The 23,066-nt window shown below is 42.1% G+C and overlaps 1 protein-coding gene across 2 annotated transcripts in view; it reads left to right on the plus strand.

Moving 5' to 3' along the window:
- The first annotated feature begins 802 nt into the window (after nucleotides 1-802).
- Nucleotides 803-23,066, plus strand: part of RSPO3 (R-spondin 3) — a 91,870-nt gene continuing 69,606 nt past the window's right edge. For both annotated transcript variants that reach the window (XM_042893811.1, XM_042893819.1), the window contains exon 1: nucleotides 803-1,084. In XM_042893811.1, the coding sequence (XP_042749745.1) occupies nucleotides 988-1,084 (97 nt within the window). In that variant the 5' untranslated portion in view covers nucleotides 803-987. The remainder of the gene's footprint in view (nucleotides 1,085-23,066) is intronic.

Genomic DNA, 23,066 nt, shown 5'->3' on the forward strand with positions numbered 1-23,066 from the left:
TTGCCAAAGGGGTGCCGCACTATGTCCTCCGCACTACAAAAAGGCACGGCGCATCTACCCGGCCCCAGCGAGGGGGGCAACTCGTAGGGCACGGGATCCCGGGAAGGACGACGGCGGAGGAGAGGCTAGAGCAGCCCGGTCCCGGCCCGCCCCGCCGCGGGAGGCAGTACGACAGCGGGCTCCGCGCCCCCCTCCCGGCCCCGCTGCCGGAGGAGGACGCCCCAAGGGAGCTCCCCATGCCGTGCCGGGCGCCGCGGGCTCGCCTCGTCCCGCCTCGTCCCGCCCCGCCCCGGGGCCGCTCCCCCGGGGCCCCGCTCCGGAGCGGCTGCCGCACGCGGCCCGGCGGGGGCTGCCCGTCGACGGGCGGGGGGGGCCCGGCCCACCTGCGCCCCGCGGTTGCTCCGGAGCGGCGGCGGGGCTGGGTCCTCCTCCTGCCCCCCCGGCGCTCCCGCCCTCGCACACTCCTCTCGCACCGCCGTCGGCCCGCCCGGCCTTGTCGGCACCTCGCCCGCCCGCCGCACGCACGGCCGCTCTGCCGCACGCCCACCGGCACCCCCCCACCATGCTGCCGGCATGGACCCCGGCGGCGGCTGCACGGCTCCTCTCGGCTGCTGAGTGCCCTCTGAGGTCCGCCGCAGGTAGCAGCGGGACGGGCGGCGCTGAAGTGGTATAGGAAGAGCAGAGGGGCGAGGAAAATTAATAAATAAATAAAAGAGGAGGAAAAAAAAAAAAAAAGAAAAAAAAAGAAAAAAAGAAAAAGAAAACGGAAAGAAAAGGGGGGAAAAAAGCGCAAAAAGCAAAAGAAAAAAATAAAAAAGGAAAAAAAAAAAAAAAAAAGGCCACTAGCTCAGCCAAGCCTGGCTTTGGACATCGGCGCAGGTATCTGTGCCGCTGTGCTCATCCCGCGCCGCCTCGGTTTTTTTTCGAAAGGAAAGGAAAAAAAAAAAAACGAACGGAAAGGAGAAGCGGAACTCTCAAAGGGTTACTATGCAATTGCGACTGATTTCTTGGTTTTTTATCGCTTTGAACTTTATGGAATACATTGGCAGCCAGCACGCCTCCAGGGTACGGCGACAGGGAAGAAGTAAGTGCGAAGGGCTTTCTGCTTTGCCGTCCCCGCTCCCCGCGCCGTGCCGCCCACCTGCCCGGGAGCTGCCGCGGTGTTCCCGAGCCCCGCACTGAGCGGACCTGCGCGCGTTCCGCGGAGTTCGGATGGGACGGAGCGAGGTTCGGTTCTTTCCTATTTTCTATGTCTCCTCACTGGGATGAGCAGCGCCGGCTCCGGGATGAGTTGCGCGTGATCCTCTCCGTCTGCTAAAGGGGAACTTTATTTTCTTAGCGCTTCCCAATGAGAGAAAACGGTGCAGGTAACTTTTTGCCGCGATGTCCCGAGAGCCTTCGTCCCCCCTCGATCACATTGCGGTGATCGGAGGAGGCCGCAGAGGGCAGAGCTGGGACCCGCCGGGACGGATCGCCGCCTCATAGCGAGCGGAGTTCCCCGCGGTGTGGCCGCCCTGGCAGCCCCCGGGGCAGCAGCTCTGCCTCACTCTCCGGGTGATTCCGAGTGGGCTGAATGCATCCTTCCCTCTCGACCCGGCCGCCCCGATGCACGCCGCAGGCAGCCGTGAGGGAGCAGCCCTCAAGATGTACGGCTGCAGCTCCCGGAGGTGGGGGACTCGGAGCTGAAGCGAACGGAGCGAAGCTCCGGCACGGTTCGCCCCACGCTGGGCTCCGAGCGCCGCCGCGCTGTGCCCTCACCGTGCTCCTCTCCGGCCCCCGAGGGCAGTGACCGCGGCCGATCGCGTAGGGGAGGCACTTATTGCACACCTACCGCTCTTATGTCCCCTTCCCCTGACAGCTGCGGACAGCGGGGAAATGCGCGGTAGCTTGCGTTTATTCAGCGAGGAGTACATCGAATTACTTCCTCAGGGAGAGGACGCGGGGGTTGATGTTATTATTTTTTGCTCCCCTCCCCGGCATGAGTAGCGTTTGAAAGGCTTTTTTGTCCGCTCTGCACACAGGGTCCGATTCACCCGGCGTGCCCCGAAGCGGATGGGGGCCGCAGCACCCCTTCCCCGCGGCAGCGCAGCGAGCGCTCGGGGATATTGCCTTTGGCACGGGACGGCTCCGCGGTCTCACGCGCTAACCGCTTGCTCCCTTAAGCCCTGGCAGCCGCGGCCCCTCTGCTCCAGGGGCTCCCCGAAGGAGCTCGGCAGAGGTACACGGGAGTCGTACCCCTTGCACCCTCCCCGCCGTCGTTCCACGCACCGTTCTCCGCCGTCGGGGCCACGCAGCGGGGGGCAGCCCCAGGAGCACCTTGTGCGAGCCGCGCCGTGCCGGACCCAGAGCCGGGCCAGCGGCGACCTCTGCTGTCCTGAGCTGCGGCGGGCAGCCGGCGGCAGGTGCTCGGCTCGGCTCGGCTCTGCTCGTGCAGTCCTACCTGAGTCTTAGCCCCACTCGTTGAGCTGAGTGATTTTAGGGAGCTAGAACTGGAGGTGTTGGCTGAAAATAACAAACAAACAAACAAACAAAAACAACCAAAAAAAAACCTAAACACCTGGATGGTGCAACGTGGAGAAGGTACTGAGAACTTGCTCAAAGTTTTCTGTTTAAAAGACAAGAGTTAAGCTGAACTCACTGGTGAGCAATTGATGGAAAGAATTACAGCTAGAGATGGAAAGCTGGCCCTTGGCTTTGTAAGTGAAGGGCCATATCCATCAGAATGTCTCACCGGGATGTTGTTGAGGTCTGGTTGAGGTCCTTAGATCAGATGGCTGTAAAACACACTGAGGTATCACTGCTGCTTATTGGGTGTGAAGCGAGAATTAGAGCGTGAGTGTTTATGGAAGCTCTTATAAAAGAGGCTTGGGACACTATTTGCACAGATTATTTCAGCTGTGAATATCTGCAGATCTTTGTTAGTGGATGCTGCCACTTGAAAAAGTGACAGAAGTGGTAGAAAAGACACCTGTCCGATGTGTCTATTACATGAAGACTTTCTCTGGATCTCTTGTCTCTTTTCCCCAGTCAGTCTCCTTTAAACATAAGTCCCAGACCCATTGCTTGGGAAGTGCTTCCAATTTTCCACCCCACCTATGTACTTCAAATGCAGTTTAAACTATTTTCATCAAGCCATGAACCAGTGAACTTCTGTTACTTCACTTTGTTAAATATCTGAGGCCCTATCCTGTGTGTTAATACCACCACATTTTAAGAGAAAAGAATAACAAAGCCTAAACTGACTAATTTGCAGTATGCAGCACCAAGCTCAGCTCATGTAAATTGAAATTTCTTTCTTAATTTCCCCCATCAGAAGGGCCTGGTGCTGAGGCATTACTTATTTTGTACCTGTGGACCAAACTCTCATTGAAGTTACAAGTTGGAATATCCAAAATTTCTGTCTCTCTACAAATTGTAAATGTGCTGCTGGAGGAGTAGAAGTAGAGGTGGATCTCATCCGAAGTCAACAGTGGGGTGCAGACAGGGGTTGCGTCCATAAATAGATGCGGCAGACGCGATCAATAAAAGTTCAAAAGCAAACATGCCATTAGCCAAGAGATGTGTGTGTTCGTTCTGATAAGAGCACTTAAGATTAACAAATTGAGTCGCTTGTTGGGGTCCTACAAGAGAGATTAATATGCAGCAAGTAGAGACTAACATACCACCTTGTAGGAAATTCTGTGTATCTGCCAGTGAGTAGTTTTCTTAGAAAAGAAGTAGGATTAAGTCCACAGTTCCGAAGTGTTTTGGCTCTGCAGACCACCATCAGCCCTCCACGCTCAGCACCGACAGTTGTGCACCTTTCTCATTGACCTTTTAACTGCCGGAAATGGAGCAGTGTTTGATGTGGCTCTGCCAGTGACCTCCAGAGCGTTTGCTGTGACCCCATGGACTGTGAACACGCCAAGGGCTAAATTTGGGTATCATCAGAGTAAGCAAAGTGACAGCAGACAGATAGAAAGTCCTGCGCTCGTATCAGTCCTACATCTGGGAGTACAGCTGTCAGTGTGACTTATGGAGCTGCAATTTGGGTGCAGAGCTGCCACGATGCACACTGCTGTTGGCTCATGGTGGCCACTGTTGGCATTGCCTCCTGCCTTTGTCCCAAGAGAAAAAGGAGAAATTACATTACTAGTTAAAATAACATTGTGTTTTGGGAAGTAATTTTTTTTAGCAGTTCACCATCAATATGCATATTTCTAGCACTTATATGTATGCTTGGGGTCGGCACAGCACGCATAGCGATACAGTACATTCTAAACATAATATAGGGGTTATTACTGATTTTTTTTTAAAGAAATCATTTAATATCTGAGTGCAGTAACGGGGGGCAGAACTTAGCTGAGTAGTAGCCACCAATGAGCTGAATCTGACCTTGGGTGAGATTAAACTGTTCACTGTTAGCTCTCTTTCAGAGTATTTATGTCCGGCCAATGCATTTTTTTTTTGGTGATGGTTGCATCTTTGAATACTCAGAGTAAATACTTTGCTGTGACAAGTGCGTCTTTTTTTTTTTTTGTAGTGAAACTATATTTTGCGTTTGTGGATGAGCCCGTTTGTTTCGAAATATTGTGGAATTCTTATGACAGTCATAAGAAGCAAAAGCAGCCATAGAACAGTCTCATCGTACTTTCATAAACTGCGAACAGATTTCATAGCAGTGATATCTTAAATAATCAAATAGGGAAAAAGCCCTACCCCTTGCTGAAAGCATTAGAAGAATTATAGGGTAGCTTGCTTGGGTTGTTTTTTTTATAGCTGTGCGTGCGTGTAGACCCAGGCTTGAAACATACCAGCTGCTGGTGGAGCGGCGCGTATCCCAAGAGCGTCGGCGTGTGAGAGTAAAGAACACTACAGATCAGTTCCCATTTCATACCTGACATCTGAAATGGTGATAATTTTCATTTCTTTTCCATCCAGCTCCTGAAGGCATTTCTTAATCTATTTAAAAGTTCTGCTGAACTGTAAATACACGTAATGCCGCCACTTCTTAAAGCCATTGACAGTGTATCAGCAGATATATAAGAAGTCATACTTCTCTTCACAGACAGAACAAAACATTGCTATTATTAATGTGATGACTTTAGAGCTTGAACCTGCCTCCATAGTTTTCAGTAGAGAAAGTTCCGTGGACTTTCCTGAGCTGCAGAGGGCTCATTTCAAAGGATCCCAGGAAAGATTTTGAGTTTTGAAGGATTCCTGTGCCGGAATACTTGCAAAATATCCTTATCCAAATATGTAAGATACCTACATAGGAAAAAAAAAAACAATGCCCAGTGCCTTTCACAACTCTGACATATCATCTGCTTGGGAGGCAACTTCTTTCTTAAGCATATGGAAACGACAGCTATTTTACTACTTTCACTTACTGAGCCAATTGAAGCCAGTGCAGCAAATGCTGAGATGACTTTTTTCTTTTAAGCTTGTTTTCAGTGTATGAAGCCTTTGCAAATCCCTAGTACATTCCTTCTTGTTCAGTTTTTTTGTTTTTAGTCTTTTCTTTTTCTGGAGACAATGGAAATTCTAATAACAGAAATTGAGCTAGAACTTAGAAATGGGACTTAGTCATTATCTGTTGCTTAGTCCGTTCATTTTCCCTTCCAGTTAATAAAGCAAGCATGCTGTCTGGACTATGGCTCTTACCCACTAACACTAATAAGCTGCCTATCGCTTCATATTCAATCATTTATAGGCAGTGACTAATGGGAAAACTCTCCATTAAAACCATGGGGGTTCCTGAGAACCTTTTTCCCCTACAATAAATTGTCCCATTTGCTCTTGAAATTAATTTAAAAGTTGCGAAAGTCTGGTGAAAGAGATGTAAAACTAATAAGGAATAGTATTTTTGTCTCATTTCTAATTTTGGATTCTGAACAATTCAAAAATGCTTTGCCAATTTTTTTACCAAAATAATTCAGAACAAAGTAATCTTATCAGATGAGAAAAAGCAGCTGAAACCATATACATGTTTTTAAACAAAAATCTGTCTGCTATTACCACAAACAATGCAGCAGTAACTATTTGTTCATGCAAAACATGCTCTGGCCCTCAAAAAAAGAAGATCTACTACTTTTTTTTTTTTTTTATAAATAATTGAACAACTGGGCTTCTGACAATGGCAAAACAATGACTTACTGGACACTTTATCATAATGAAATCCAATGGGATTTATTAGCAATTGCTTTGGCCATATTTTTGTTGTTAGCAGTTGAAATGAGCAACGCTACTTAAAGAACAAAAAGCACAACTGCGCTATGGCTATAGAATAGTTGTCGAATAAACATCCTTGTGTTTTGATTTCTAGCTTACGAGCTCTATCATGCACTTTAAAATGTTCACTTTAAACTATTCACTCACATCATTACAAACAGCTCCCACTCAAGAAAAGGAACCGCAAAACTTATTCACACAAGGACTAGCTGCAGGGGTTGGAGCCGGGGGGGGGCTGACCTCTGGCTGGAGTGGCACTGTGCTCCTCACATAGTGCACTATTTTGCTCCCCACAGCAAAGGCATTAACGGGGAAGAACTTAACGGGATGCTTATGGTGATACTGTTAAGCAAAAGTAAAACCCTGAACCACACGATCTACATGGAGCTATAGTAGCATCTTGATACAGACATAATTCTTTCAGGTTTCTTGTTGTGTGTCAGCTTCATGTCCTGACACGTTTTCCATTGAAACATGAAAGGTTCAAGATGTGGGATTTCAGATGTTGGATGTTTTCTGCAGGGTAAAGCAGATTTTAGGGTGCTGTAAAATAAAACAGGAACTCACTGATGGGTGTTGGAATGGCAATGATGTATGAATTCTGTGGCTTCCTGTAAGGTGCTAGGGGAGAAACAGCAGGGCTCAGATCCAAGAGTGGGGCATAGATGCCTAAGGTATGTCTGGTGCAGGATCGGAACACCTTACTTTCAAAGCCCTGCTGAATTGCCACCTCAGCCCTAAAGTGGACAGTTCTCAGGTGGTTTGTTGTTTCTACATGAGATGTTAGCTTGCCCAGACTGAGCATTCACCTGGCATGGGAGACTTTTGAGCTCAGTGCCCTTCTGACATTTTCTCTTAAAGAAACCGTGGGTAAAAAAAGTTATAAATAAATAATACCAAATAATAAAAATAATGAAACAGATTTCTTCCAAAGATAACAAGGGTCTCAATCATCTTGCTGGCGACTGCTTCTGTACGCAGAAATATGGTTTTCCCTGTAAGCAGCTCACTGACCCTTTCCTCTCTTGTGCTGCTGGCTGCAGCCAAACCACCTGAGATGACCTGCAAATAAGAGTCAGTTTATTTGGGCAGATCAACTTCAGCTAAAGGCATGTGACATAACGTCGTTTTCCAACTCCAGGTGAATATTTTTGCAGCTAAGATTTTGGATACATTAAGGGTAATAAGGCTGCACCTTCCTTTGTTTCAAAGAGTGAGGCCTCCTTCACACTGTTAAAGAACATAGGCACACACGTAGTCTTACAGGTCTGGGTACCAGTGCCAGGGCACCAAACACCAAAGATAGCCAAGATGTCATACAGTTTCTGGCCCCAGCTAAGAATTCCTTGCTCAGTGTGGTCATTTCTGTTCCCCCCTTTTGGAGCCCCCTATGCTTTCCATGCACTGGAAGGTAACTTGGATGCCTCGCTCGGAGCTGCTAGCACTATCGACACCAAAGCACTGACTGAGGGCATTGCTGCTCAAAGCAGTGATACTCAGGACAGCATAAATCCCTTACTAATCACCAGCTCCTCTGCCCTGCTTCTCTCCAAATAACTCACCAGAGCAGTGATAGTGTTTTGGTGGGAAGTTACAGCAGAGGTAGGCTTTTAATGTGATTCCTTCGTCTTTCATGTGAAGCAAGGAATGATATTCCTTGGAGGAGGGAAGGGGAGAAGGTTCTTCTGTGAACTGCAAATGCAGGAGCAACCAGCTGGTGAAAGGAGATTTCCATTGCGTTTCTTGCTAACATTTACAAACATCCACATGAACCAGAGCTACTAAAACCTGACACTTTAATATGTTTACAGAGTTTATGTGTGTTATCAGCACATGTAATACTCCCAACAGGATTTATTACAGGTTCCTTTAGCAACAACATTTTTTATTCATAACAGCTCAACTGGTCAGAGAGGAAAACAGCCAGTTTCTTCAGAGCTTGCCTCCCACACACACTTGCCCTGCATTATTTGATCGCTTGTTCATGAAGATTACAAATATCAGTGTTGGCAAGTGTTTCACAACCTTTTTTCCTAGAATGTTCATAGTTAATTTCACTACACCTTTTCTTTGCTGCAGAATAAGAGGTTACTTTTTTAATTTTGCTGTCTGTTACACAGATGAATGAAGAATTATTCCCTCAAAATAAACCAAGTGGGACCAAGAGATAGTTATTTAACACGGGAGTCAGAGAATGTTAAGTGCATGTATTTAGCAAATCCGAAGATTACAGAAAGTTTTAGTAAAACACAGAATTAAAAATAATCCACTCAGATAAGACCTTCTTGCAGTGGGCATAGAGTCCGCAGATGTCATAAAATATAAAAGACAGAACTGTAAAAGCAGGAAGGGTAAACAAATTACACAACGTGGTAATTTGCAAAGATGTTCAATTTTGTGGTCCAAAATGAGATAACGCATTTGTGGATTAGGCTTCTGCTTTATGAAGAATTGAACAGTTAATGAGTTTCAGAGTTGAGTGTGTATTAAAACTGAACCTGGAATTTTGCATGAGAGCACAGAACTTTGTAACTTGTGCTGTACCCTGGACAAGCATTTTTATGCCCAACGCCCAGCTTTTAGGGCTAAAACATCTTAATACACCCGCTGAGGGAAAGCTTCAGTGGTGTAAGAATTTATCAGTAGGATTCAGGTGTATGTTACTATCAGCAAGAGGACATCCATATAACTGCGGAGGTCACATATTATTTTCTAAGACCAAAGTTATTCTGAGTAACAAATTAAATATAAAAACAAATTCCCCTGGAAAGATAGTGGACAAAAGTATTTCCATTTCTCTTTTGATATCATTTATTTCTGCCAACAACATACAAAATTGGTATGATTTGAGAATGTTGATTTTCTTCCACAAATGGATACCACGAGCTTTCTTCTCAGTAACTCACTTAGATGTTAATTGTACTCTAAAAAATACATCTTCTTTCAAATATCTCAGGACAAGTAAGCTGTTACATTTGTATCTCTGAATTAAATATATTTTGAGAAATAGCATAACAAATGGTAAAGTATGTTAAAGTTATGTGGTCTCTTAAAGGTCCAAGTGGGCCCGATTGCTCCCCTAACATGAAAATTATGGAACAGATTTCACATAGGCTTTCCTTTGCAATGTTTCTATGTGCTGTGTCTGGATGCTGATGAACAATTTTCACAGAGGTTAGAAGCATGGGTTGTGGGTCTTATTCCTATTTGTTGGGATCTGGCTCTGCACAAAAGGAAATGAGAATTGTACCCGTCCAAGATGAGAACAGGCTGCTATTCTCCTCCTTCTGAAGTAACACTTTCCATCTAGCAGTAAAGTCCACTTCTTCCTCATTGTAAATTACAGCTGAGCCCAGATAAAATAGATTAATCAAATGAATTGTATTCTCTTGCATTGTCCAGCTTTATTGATTATGTAAAAAAAGTAGGATACAAATCATTACTACCACTAAAAGACCACTGAGCATTACAAAAGTCAATCCATAATCCTCTCTGAAACCTTGCATAACATGTTGAAAATCAGTTATTTATTTATGGAACTACTTGGTTGACCCTTTCCTCCTTGTTCTCCAACTGCCTGTGACTACTGTTGTGAGCATCAAAAAGGGCCTCAGTTTTTTATCTGGGGAATGCAGAGAGCTTTGACACATCTTATTCAAAATAGATCAGCCACAAAAATTGCAGTATTACATATAAGAGAGCTTATTCAGAAGAATCTTCCATCTCATGCTTTCTGGCTCCCAGTTCTCTATTTTATGCATTTTATTCCCTGGAATCACACAGACGTACAGCTGTCATCCTTGAGCTGGAAAAACCCTTAACACACTGTTTGGCTATGATCTGCTAAAAAGATCTTTTCAACCATTAGCACACATAGCATTCAACAGAAATGTCAAAAAAAAAAAAAAAAAAAAAGAAAGAAAAAAAGAAAAAAGGAAAGAAAAAAACCAACTATATACTTACCAGATAAAGTAGGATGGTGTTTAAAACTGTTTGCAAAATGTTAGCAAAATTCATTATTTTGATTGAAACTGTATTTATACATGCTCATACATTTAGCCAACTCTTCTCTTCATTGCTGTACATTCATATTTTAATCTACATATATGCATACAAACTCATGTAGACACAAGCAAGAATTAAAGGTCTTCTTAACACATTCTTAAAGTATTTTTACTTTGAAATTATTTTAAAATAAAATAAAAGGGTCAGTCACCCCAAGCACAAAAGGTTTAGTTTTAAAATCCTTTTGATGCATTTGAAAACTTGTCTTCTACTCTTTTTATGGTCTGTTTGATCACAGAAAACAAAATCTTTTAAATCAAACACTCAACTAGAACAAAAATAATTGGATTGGAAGTTTGGCATGGGAGCCTCTTTTTGTTTAGCATAAAACTACACCAGGAATTTAAACGGAGCCTTCCTTCTTTGGTGGTGTACAGGTGAAAGCTATCTGGCTTTTTGTAAGGCATCTATGAGCTGGTTGGGAATTTTAGCCAGTGAGGAGAAAAACAATGTTTCTTGAGGTGATCTATGGGCAGGTGAGATGGGTAGTGCTGGAGAAGGGTCTTTGTGTTCTACATAGCAACTGAACAGCACTGTTGCTAACATTATTTGGGGATGTCCATGAGTATATGTGTCTGTGTAAGTGCTGAGGGAACAGCAGGGAGTAGTACCTTTTGTGTCATTTATGAGAGAAGTGTGATGATCATAAGTCACATGGCAGGTTTTCAGTTAGGGTCTTGGCCTTGTTTTTATTGGGAGTTGGTTTAAGCAGAATAAACATCCCATAAAGATTACGGGATTGATCCTGTTTCTAGTTGCAACTATTGTCAGGAAGCAAACAGATCGAGGAGCACTACCAACATAAAATTTGCATATTATCAGACTGCAGCTTAGATATTTATATAGGCTATTAAAAAAAAAAACAACCCAAAACCATGATGGTGGGGGATTTTTGTTCTCACTCAGCGAGGAAAGGAGCAGCAATGCAATCCGTACTTTTCTTCATGAGGTGCTGGTAGAGGTCATGAGGCTACTCCACCCCCTTTTGTCAACGTACAGCTGCAATTTGCCATTTAGAAGTGTGGGAGGAATCCTTTCACTGTTTTCTCCATACTGTATTTTTTCACTTTGTTCAGCACTCATGAGTTTTCTCCTACTCTGTTATCTCCTTAGCTACAATTGCCAGGCTTCCCACTTCCTTCTCTTACTATATCTATGAATTTGGTTACTATTTCTCAAAGTAGTCACTGAAGTAATTCGCAGAACGAAAACATCCACCATGCCAGGCCAGCATGGACAGTGGATAGCTAAAAGAGAGGGAACATTCTCTCATGCCCAGTTAGTAACTATGAGCAAGTCTCCCTCTCACCATTCCCTTTTAATGTAAAGCCACAGTTTATTGCATCTTGTGGTTTCGAGCACAGGGTCTTGAGGAAAAATGGTGAAAAGGGAACAAATGCCACTGAGCCATGATATGGTGGTATTGATGCTAGCAGTGGATTTCTGGGTGAGGAAAAAAAGAAGTAGTGAATGACTCCTTTGATTTACAAAGCCACATTGTAAAAATAAGCTATGAATCTCTGTGTGTACACAAAGATGCAAATTCGTGGAGCAATTGTCAAACATAGTCTGGTAGAAAAATAATAAGTGAGCTGGAAGAGTTTGTGTGCTTTAATGAAATACATAGCCCTGAGGGCTATCAAGTGCAAAAGCGTGAAAGGTCCTGTTTGGAAAGCGGTGAATGTACTAGTTGACATCAAACATAGCTGGGACTGTTTGATCAAGCACAAGTACCAAAACATTCATCCAGTTTGTCTACTGATCTCCAAGAATTAGGGAGGGACCCTTCAGAGACCAGCAGAAAAAGTTTACCAGTTGCAAAAATATCTGGAGGAAGGGAAAGGGAGGTCCTCCCCTTAATGTTCTCAATAATGTTTCCTCAAAACATTGTCAGAGTGTGCTACTGAGTGCTCAGATACCAGAATAACTGGTCTCAGTTTAGCAGGAAATTCTCCTTCTCAGATGCAGAATGGATTGGCAGTGGAGTTTGACTGCCAAACTGCAATATGTTGCACTCCTTGAGCAATTCCCAGCTTTCGTAATGCCTGATCATCCTAACTTTCTGTATGCCAAGCCCTTTCTTCGACACACTGAATTCCTCAAAGCTCTGCACATCTCTATTGTCTCTTGTGACAGCAGTTGAATAATGTCTACAAATGGAAATATCTCCTCCTCTTGGCTTGCTATAGAACAGTAACCCCTTCCCCCAGTACACTCAGTCTAAGTGAATTTACAGTTAGTCTGACAGTTTCTGAAACAGAAAACCTCTGGTTAGTGACAGAACCCAAGCACTGCTCTCCATATGGGCGGGCCAGTGCTTCTTGCTTCTCGTTAAGATGGACTCCCTCTGATGACGTGGGAATGGAAGAGATACCACACCCCATCCAGCCGTCGGCCTCTTGCTGAGACAGCTGTCATGTCTGCCAGTTCTTCCTGAAGGTTTTACAACATGGACAGTTTCAAACAAACATCAGATGAAAGCAATTTTGAGTCTAAACCAAGTGCAGCCAGGTTTGTATCGGTGATTTATTGGTGAAAATCATAATCTCCTATTACCTACTGCATGAGCTATCCAGTTCTTTGACTTCCAGCCATTTTTAGGGCCTGATTCTGCTCTTATTGAAGTTAATGGGAGGTTTTATCACTGATTTCAATAGGAGGCCTTTAACTTTCCAGTATTCTGTCCACAGAGGCTTGAAGTGCTTCCAGATTTCCATCACAGTCTGCGGTTCTCCTCTTTAAGTAAATTGGAAATTAACAGATTGCCTGGGCCCACACCTTTGGATAAAGGAGAGCTATAGATCTGATTCAGCTCTCACTCACAGACCAGTTTCATACCTCAGTAGAGTTACTCCTGATTTATACTGGCAGGGGAGTGAGGTCCAATGTTCCTTATGCCTGGGTCATTGCCAGCAGAACATGGAGAGAATTCAAGTCACTTGTTATCCCTTTCCCTGCACCTCTCAAACACAGCGTATGCATACATATATATGTGGATATATTAGAATCATCTGGACTCTTTTAAGTTATTCACCATTGAAACTGACTTCAAATTCAAATTTTAAAGTTGAAATAACAAAGAGGGAAAAAAGAGCCAGAAGGGAGCCAGCTGCAAGGGTACTCACAATTTTCATCAGTCTACAGGACACTCCTAATAACATATTTTACTACTTTGTAGTGAACTTTCTTTGCTTCTGCCATAAATATATTCCCTGTGCTGTAAATGAATAGCTTGCAAGCTCAGTAAAGTTAATATAAAAGAATAAATCTTAACTACCTAATGTCAGGTCGGAAATATAAATCTTATCTAATATGCCAGGTCAGAAGGAAAGAATACTTTTAGCTGAAAATAGCAAATACTTTCCAGTGCAGAGTAGGAACTTATTTTTCTCTTTAAAAAAAGTATGCTGCCCCTAATAAGATGAGTTGAACAGTCTCTTTTTAGAATCTCCACAAGAAAAATAAACACACAGAGCAGAGTTAATTTATAAAATGCTCCAAAGTTTATTTTGGCAGAACAGTTTTAGGCAGTGAGATTTCTCTCCCTCTCGCACTTGCATTCATATACACACGTATTCACATACACACACATTCACATACACACACACACATCTCAAAATCAGGGCAGGGCCTTACAATGGCAAATACTACAGAAAACTATTGGATCTGGACAAATTCACAGATCCTTGTTCAAGCTAAGCTCTCATTTTAAAATCAATGGATTTTTTTTCCAAAGTAAGACAACAACTCTCTGAGGTTTTCTGTGACCTGCTGTGTGACAGAGAGAGATAACAAGCTGCGCAAGTGTCTCTTGCCTCAGGTTCTACCAGAGACAGGGCAAGCGGTACAGCTTTCATCCCCTCCTCCTGCTGTCAGGGCCCCATGCATCGAGCATTTGTCTGGCACATGGGTCCTTCCCTGGGGCCACATGCTCTCCTTGCTTCACAGGACTCCTGCTCCTCCTTCACACCTCCTTCACATGAACAGCTCTGGTTCTTGAGGCCCGTGTGTGCCTTCCACACTGTGAGGTGCTCGGTACCACCATGTTATAGAAGGCAGATCCTGACTGCTAAAATCCTGCAGAAGAGTGCAATGAGTGGGTTTCTTTTCTTCTTCCTTTCTGGATTCTGGGAAGATGCCAGTAATTTCCAGCATTTGGTCTGACAACTCTTCTACTGTAAATATTTAGAAGAATCCATTTGAGATTAAACAAAGTGTAAGTAACTGCTCCTAATTGATAGCTCTTATTATTGTTTGCAGCAATAGGCGCTTTACAAACTCATGTGAACATCCTTACCTCTAGGTTACTTGCAGGGAAGGACAAGATGGAAGGCAGCAGGCAGAACACAGTGTAATTTGAGCATCAGTGTGTTATCATTATAAATAATCAGTGCAGAGACAGCATTCTCTAATGTGTGCACCCTACTCACAAATCTTCAGGACAGCAATGGGCAGAGTATGCTAAGGAAGTGTCCGAACTGATGTGTTTTAACTGATCTGTATCAGGCTGCAAAAGTACTCAAAGTCCTAGTTTGGACTTTTTTGCCTTTCTGTTTTCTGCCCCCTCAAAACAAACAAAAATACACAACAAAACATCACTAACGAAAATACACAACTCCAAACTCTCTCCTAAGCCTACTTTCATCAGAAACAGCCTTTGCACTATTATCACATGATAAAGGGGAAAAGATGAGCACTTCTCTGGTGGAACATATAACTTTCATTATCTAAAATTCCTCTGATTGCAATGTCTGAAGTGTTTACTGTGCAGTGTGATACTGGAAGTAGGTAAGGTTCTTCGTGGGCTGATAATAAAATTCTTAAGAAGTAATGCTGACAGAAATAACTTTCCAGTGGACTCAGAATTGAGAATTAAAAGGGCCACATTTACAGCTTTCTGAGAAAGATGCATAGGTGCACCTAGAGCCTAGCCAATTTTTTTTTTTTTTTTCCTGAAAAAATATATGACATGCTTGGAACACAGTTAACAGCAGGTATATTTCTGTGACATGCATAGCACTGCAAGATTTTGTGTTCCAAGAAAGGCTGGTGTTTCTGTTATTTTTTTTCCTCATTTTAATTACATTATATATATACATATATATTGGGATTTTGCAGTGAGAAGTGTATGCTGGTTCCAAGAGAGAAGGGGCAAAAATGGATTACAAAGTTTGATTCCAGTTTCCTCCTTGTTGGGTCCTGCAAGAAAAAAAAGCCTGCAGCTCATCCAGGCCACTTGTGATGTTTTCCTAGGGTGGTAATATCTGATACTCAGAAATATGTGGCATGCAAATAGCTCTCTTGGCATTATATATAATTTTTGAAGTTGGCAGCCTCCTTTCATTTTCCCTCTCTCTATCTTAAAGAAAATGTCTAGATATTTTCTGGGAGTTATTTGTTTTATTCGTCAATTCATCTTAAGTTTCATAGTTACATTTGAATTTTCAGACTTTCAGTCATCATTTTCAGTATGCAAGTTTAGAACTTTACTGAAGAGGAGGTAAAAGTGAGCTGGGTAACTGGGAGAGTTAGGTGAGAGCTGCTGAGCAAGAGCATGCTGGCTCACTGGATGTTCCCATTACTTATTTCTGTCACTTACGGAGTCACAGGCTTCAACATCACAGCAGAGAAGAAGGGTGAAACTTGTTAAAGTAAACATGTATCCTGCAGGTTGCCTAGAGAGTGAAAAGGAGAAGGTACAGTGCTTGTGTTGATCTGAAGTAAGCCTCCACAAGTTAAATAAAAGGGGATGCATCAAAATAAGTAATTAACATCCCCCTTGCAGAGGATATTGGACTGGTGTCTAGACAGATGAAGGTGATGTTTGCTCCAGCTATTCCTCTGTGCAGTTGACTAGCACCCAGCACAAATTAAGTAATGTGTTGTTTGTGTATGTTCACAAGCATAAGATGCACTTGAAGTACAGGTGGAGATGTGTTTGACTCCGGTGGATGCAGTGCATTTTTCCAAGTGTTGATGAGGCAAGGCCATCTCTGACTGAAATCATTTCTGGCTGAAATCAGTAGCAATCTCTCAGAGAATGACTGCTGTAGAGTAGGTCTTGGATGGAGCACTGGCCTTTCACTATCACTGGACATCATTCACGTCCAAAAGCAGCAGACAAAAAGCCTTTGTCTGCTATTTGGTCCTTGGTCTGTCTGGGCTTTCAGGTGCTGACGTTTCCTTCCCTAAAGCCATTAGGAGGAGAGAACAAGAGTATTTAGAGTTTCTTGACAGTGGCAAGGATGATGAATGTCAAGTAGCAGGTATGGGGAAACAACTTCTATACTGCCATGTGTGCATATGGAGCTTCGGGATATTAGGCAAAATCAAAGCTTATGCTTTGGAAAAGCTCTGGAAGGGCAGACTAGATGGTCTCTTCAAGCAAGAGGTACATAAGTAAGGAGTGTTTCTAAGCTAGTGGGCTTGGATAGCTGAAAGCAAATGGAGTTGTTCTACACAGAGCTCCTCTAAGCAATTGTGGATCTGAAATTGGAGCCAATTTTGGAATTTCTGTCAGGAGAAAAAGCTTATTTTCTGACACATGTTGATATTGTAGAATCAAGATGGTCCAGAATCTTTTTTACAATTACAGACAGCAAGATTTTTAATAGCATAGTCAGATTAATTTAAGAGTTGAGCTTAGTAACACAAACATCTTTACTAGTGCCAGCAGTTCTGTTAACATTCTCCTTATAATAATAGCATTAAGAAACAGAAGTAAGAATGCACCTTTCAAAACCCTTACAAATATCAGTCCATCTTTCATATCTATCCTCTTAAAAGTTTTTCAGTAGACCATTGCCATCAGTTTATGAAAAGCATGAAAGAGGCAGAGAAAGTATTTCTTAAGTCTAGTCAACAGTAATGATCTCATTTTAAGACACACGGATCACTTACAATTCTTGCTGAAGTCTAGAAGGTCATTCCTCTTTTGTTTGTTTTGGTTATCAAGGGACAAATCTTCCATTGGATAATTTGGCAGGTCTTTGTTGATGTTTGTATTTGACTGACCCAAATAAATAAAGAATTTGATCAATTCCTTTGGCTGTAGGAACTGAAAGCATAAATACTAACAACCAAGCTAATTATTGGACAAAAAAATGGCAGTTCTTGCACAATGTCATCCCTAGGTAGAGGTTTAAGATAATTCAGATGGAGTGAGGCCTAAAAATGCCTGTTGCCTCCAGTGACTACAAAGCCTGATGCCCGAGCTCAAGGGACCTCCTACTCTCCATCTGCAGAAGTGTCAAACCGAACAAGACCCAGAAAGATTCTTGAGGGGACAGGAATGCTGGTTGCCTACAAAAAGGGAAGGCGAATCCCTATATGGATCCCTAAGTGCAGGCACTTTGATTTTCAAAGTTGGGTAGAAACCTTTCAGAAATGGTAAAAAACAGTTGAAAGAGAGAAGAACCCCCAGGACTCCTAGTTTCTACTATGGAGAATGCTTCAGTGTCATCCTTGAATGTTCAAGTGCAGCATACGCTTTAATTCTCCATCACTTCAGGGGAAATGCTGGTATATCATCTCCCTTTTGTGATGTGAAGGGCCATTCCTGCTTACCTTACAATGTTATGACCATGATGAAAGTGATTCTCGGAATTTGCTCCACATTACCATATGGTTGGTCATATCATAAGCATATACAACATGAGTGTGAAACACATGACGGAGGATAGGAGGGCATTACAGATACTTGGCCCAATTGTGAATGACTACTCTGCAACCAGTAAGAGCTGAGGTGCTCAGATTTACATTTCTAGAACAGGAGCCCAGTTTTCTGGGGATGAAAAAGAAGTGCAAAAAGAGAGACTATAATAGTGAAGTTCATTTTTCTATTTTTTCCTAAGAGCCATGCTCACTGAGTGGACATGCTGTTTAAGGCAACATTTTATCCAAGTTGTATATAAGACAGCACCTTAAACACATTTCAGAGACGCTAGTTCAAAGAAGCCAAGTGAGATGCATGCTGTAGTTCAGACAAGACAGGAGCAGTGAATAACTTGGCTTGTTATTCCTTCTGCTTTTTGAGCAAGGAGTAGTATTCCATCATTTCATTCCATTAACACATGAAACAACATTCCATTTTTATATCCCCTTTAAAATACTAATTTATCAGTGCTTTCTTAAATTTCTCAGATACAGAGAATAAACAAACTGAGGAAGAGACCATACTGTTGAAAGATTTTAAATAAATGTTTAGGTTTTGAAAAATGAAAAGGTACTGTTAATTTTCTTTTGTTTTCTCAGTAATTTCATGTGAATGTTAAACTACATTAGACAAGTGGCTAAGATTATGTGAAATTAAAAGGATACTTTCTTGATTTCTTCCCTTCTCTGTCCTGCACAAATATATTGTGGTAAAATCAACAAGTCTCCTACCATCTGTTTGCTTACACTGATGCTTCATCCAGCAGATATGCTACATTGAAACCTTATGAGACATAAAAATCCAATTTTGTTCATAAGGCAACAATGTGGAGTTTGTTTTAACGAAACTGAAGTTTATTTTATTTCTGAAAACTCCTGTGAAGCAAGTAGTTCTCAAATCACAAAGAAAATATTGGATCATCACTCTATATTAAAAATATGGCATTTTTATTTGCTTTTATCCACAATTATTTCACTCTCTTTTTTCTATGTCATCAAAATCAGATTGATGAGTATAATATAACTCACTATGAGTAAGAAAACGATGATATTGCTGATACTACCTGACTAATGCTAACACAGTGCTGAGCCCTCAGAGTGTGCAGCCCCCAGCCAGGGCTCTGACTGTTCGAAAGTGCTCTTCAGATGGGCAGAATTGTACACCTGAGAGCACCACCATGATTCTGTCATTTGCACTGCCTGCAGTGCCTTGCAGACTGTGTTATCTGAGAGATGCTGGGGGTTTTAGGATTAGAGGGCCTGCTGGGAGAGGGTAACATGACCGCCTGCCTAGCAAAAGCACTAGGACCTGGTCAATGGTTCCTTTCTCAGGCGAAATAATTTATGGTTGAGCTGCAGCATACTTTCAGAAAGATGTCTGGCCTCTTATTTGAAGCACACATGTGATCGAGATCATATGGCCTCCCCTGAGGCCACTGCAGTTATTAACTATGAAGGTGTCCTGAACTTGGCTTGGATTATGTGATCAAGATTCACTGATTCCTATTTCCAACCACTAATCTGCTGTATCTTACTTCCAACAGCAAATGGTTTTATAGCATCAGATATTTTAGAGGCAGCTCCTAATTACAGACTGACTGTTTTTTCTACCTAGAGAAAGATGGGCTTTTTGAGTGCACACTTCAGGTGAGGCTGGTTTTGTAGAAAACACTCCACTGATCTAGATACAGATTTTATTGTACATTTTTATCACTAAAGCAGGCCTAACTGAAGCTTTAATGTATCTGTTCTCATGCCTGTTTTATACCAGTATAATTCTTCTGGTATTAAACTTTCAGAGAACTGTTCCTTGCTTATAAAGTAATAATTTATATAATAGAAGAAAGAGATTAGAAAAAAAGAAAGAATAGAAGAAAGAATTGGAGAAGTATTGGGTTTATCAAAGCATTTTTCCTGTGTTGTGACCAAACAACTGTGTTCCTGACATAAGTGAATACCACAAAGCTGTGGGCTGAAAGCAGATATCCCAGTGCAAACTGCCTAATGGCTGTACCCTGCCTCCAGCAGCTCTCAGACATGTACCATCAAGATACTTTAAAGCTTAGAAATCTTCAGAGGAGGAAAACAGCAGTGAAATAATTCACTAGCTCTTCTGAATGCCCAGTACTGAACTCTTGCTTCATCCTAGGCACTGGGGTGGCCACATCTCTCACATGTAGTGTAAAGCAGAATGAGGCCAACAGCAATCATGTTGGGTTTTGGTAAGAGCCTAGCAGCTCTACAGGTTTCCCAGATTTATCAGCTATGACTGGTTAGTTCTCAGACAGGCAGTGTATTCTTTTCCAAACATACGCTGCTGAAGAGTTGCTTCAGTGAAGGAAGGGAAAAATGATATCCCTAAACGCTCTCACATCATGGAGCTGAATGTTACTCGATTGCCTTGAAGACCTCAGGATAAGAAGTCCTACAGACTTGCACGTATATTTGGAGCATTACTGCTACAGCTACTGCTGAGATTAGATTACATCACGCTCCCAGGGTTTTTTCAGGATGGTGGAAATCACAACATGTTTTGTGATAATCGTATTTTTCTCTCATTTTCACATCAGTGAAAAACACTGTAATCATTTTCCCCGATCTTTTGGCATTATTCTCCCTTGGTTTCCTTTCAAACACCTCTTTCCAATTTTCTGTGAGCATACCTTTGTTGTACTTTTTTGTTTCCATATGGAGTGTTACATATTATATTGGTATGGAAAATATTACAGAGTAAACAGTGGATTCGAGCTGAAAAGGATACTTAAGAGATTAAGGAGCAGGATTTGAGTCTCTCTTTCCAGAACACCATTTTTGTTCTTATTGAAATAGAAGAAATCTGATTTTATTCATAGCAGGATATAGTTTAGGAATTTCTTGATAAAATCAATAGGTAATCTCAAATTTGAAAATCTTTCTGTTAAAAAAGCACCGAAATTATCATCTTTATTGAGTCTTCTGCAGTAAAGAAACAGAGCTGCTAACTCTAAGCATGGAGGAATCTTACTCCCACATATTATGACAGTGATTTAAAAAGCAAAACCATTAATTTTTAAGAGTTAATAAATTAAAATAATAGCGAACTCTTCTCATAAGCATTTTGAGTTCACATATCTTTTCTCTGTAGAATTAGGAAGGAGATTTTCTTAAAAAAAGTCTTCTACCAAAAGGAAAAAAACAATGTTTTTGTTCCTCTGAAGCACATTGAAAACATAATCCTGTTGCAAACATTTGAAGCTTTTTGTTCTTTACTATGAAATTTAAAAATACTGAAAATAATTAAAAATGAAAAATGATTTAGTCTTCTAATTATTTAAGGGATGAGAAGTTCAGAACATTATTTTCAGTGTTTGGGTTAGTGTGTTAAGAGTCATGCTTTTGTCTACTTCAGGAAGATACGTGCCGGCTACAAGCATAAGAGCCTCTAATCAAGGATGTGTCCTTAATTTTAATCAGGCGTTTAAGTCTGATAGAAGTCAAGGGGTCTGCGTCACGTATGTGAAGGCAACTATATGCTGATGTGCTTTCTGGAGTGGGGTGGAATTTAAGCATGAGCTTACACGGTAATTGTTTGGGTTTTCATACATTTGGGTCTGGATAAGCAGAAAGTAGCATAGAATGGATCAACAAACATTAAACGTTAACTTGGTGCTCAGAATATAGAAGAAAAAGGGCCTTTTATTTCCCTGAAATTTCTGACCTTTTTTGTTATTTTTCTTCTCCCTGCTGCTCTTTCCTCACCAACCACAGTTCTAGTTTGCTGTGGACAATTCCCAAAGGGAACATTCCTTGCTAGAGTAACTTAACTAGCTCTTTTCCTTCATTTACAGCAAGTACAGCACCCCTTGCAGAATGCAAAGCAGACCTTTTGGCCACAAGCCACCACTAATAGCATGTTTTCCAATAATCGAATCTCTTCAGTCACAGAACAGAAATCAGAATGTTAAAAGAACTGACTTCCCAACTTGCCTCAATCTGTCTTTGAAATCTCTACTTGGAAATGTCATATGATTGACTAGAACAAATGGTTGCCACACTTGCACCCATGACTCAGTAGTTGCTTTCAATCTGATGTATATGAGAGAATCCCATATAACACAAGGCTGAACACAGTGCCAAGAACAGTTACACATGAAGGCTTGTGTGTGCAAATAAAAAGCCAGAAATTTCGGCCAAATTTGAGAGCATATTGTAAACATCCATGAATTGAACACCTCAACACTCCTAAGAGATAGGTATCATTTCTCCTTTGCAGCTGAAGAAACTGAAGCCCATAGTTGACATGGCCAAAACTTTTATGTTTTGCTCTAGGAGTGAAGCAACTACTCTTTGATTAGTCTCCTACATAAACAGTTGCATTTTCAGACAGTCTACCATTTGCATCTTCCACTGGCATGCTGAAATTCAGGTCATGTATTTGGGAATGATGCAGGGGATTAATTATCTCACTTGAGTCCCTAGATTTGAAAATGTTGATGTCATTACTTTCAAATTCACAACGCTAGAAGATAGAAAGAATTTGTGAAAGGAGTTGTATGCTAGTGACTTCATCAGCCCTGAAACTGCTAGCTTTCTCCAGAAAGTACAGAACTGTGGTGCTGTTAGAGGGTCTCCGGAAACAAGCAAATACAAAATAACTAGATGTTGAAAGTTTTCCTACTGCTTTTATTTTCTTCCACCATGTTTGCTTTATTTTCTTCTGTACTGGAATGTATGTAAGTTTACTTTGGCATTGGGAACTCATACATGCGCAATAATTTTTCTCACTTTCTAAAATGATGATCTCTGTTGGTCTACAGAATACAGGTTGATGCCTTGGTCCATCACTCTGCCCCAGGACATCACTCTTATACACAGTGTCACTTGAATTTGGTCGCCAGCAGTGTGTGCTTATAGGGAGCTGATATCTCATTTTGACAGCAAACTGCTTGACTTGCTTCAGGCCACTCCATGAAGTCACGGACTTGGTTAAGACGGATGTTTTCATACTAGGGCACAGTTCAACCTTTCCTTTTACTTCTTTCTTTTTGGCATCCACACGTGTCATTTTTTTATCACAATGTCACTGCAGCAGCCCAGCATTTGGAGTGGTGTTGTTGCGGTCATTTCATATCCGAGGCCTGTCTCATGGCAGCCCGACA

The sequence above is a fragment of the Lagopus leucura genome, unplaced genomic scaffold (assembly GCF_019238085.1).
Source record: "Lagopus leucura isolate 7727_CA_CO unplaced genomic scaffold, USGS_WTPT01 Super-Scaffold_73, whole genome shotgun sequence".
Classification (NCBI taxonomy): Eukaryota; Metazoa; Chordata; class Aves; order Galliformes; family Phasianidae; genus Lagopus; species Lagopus leucura.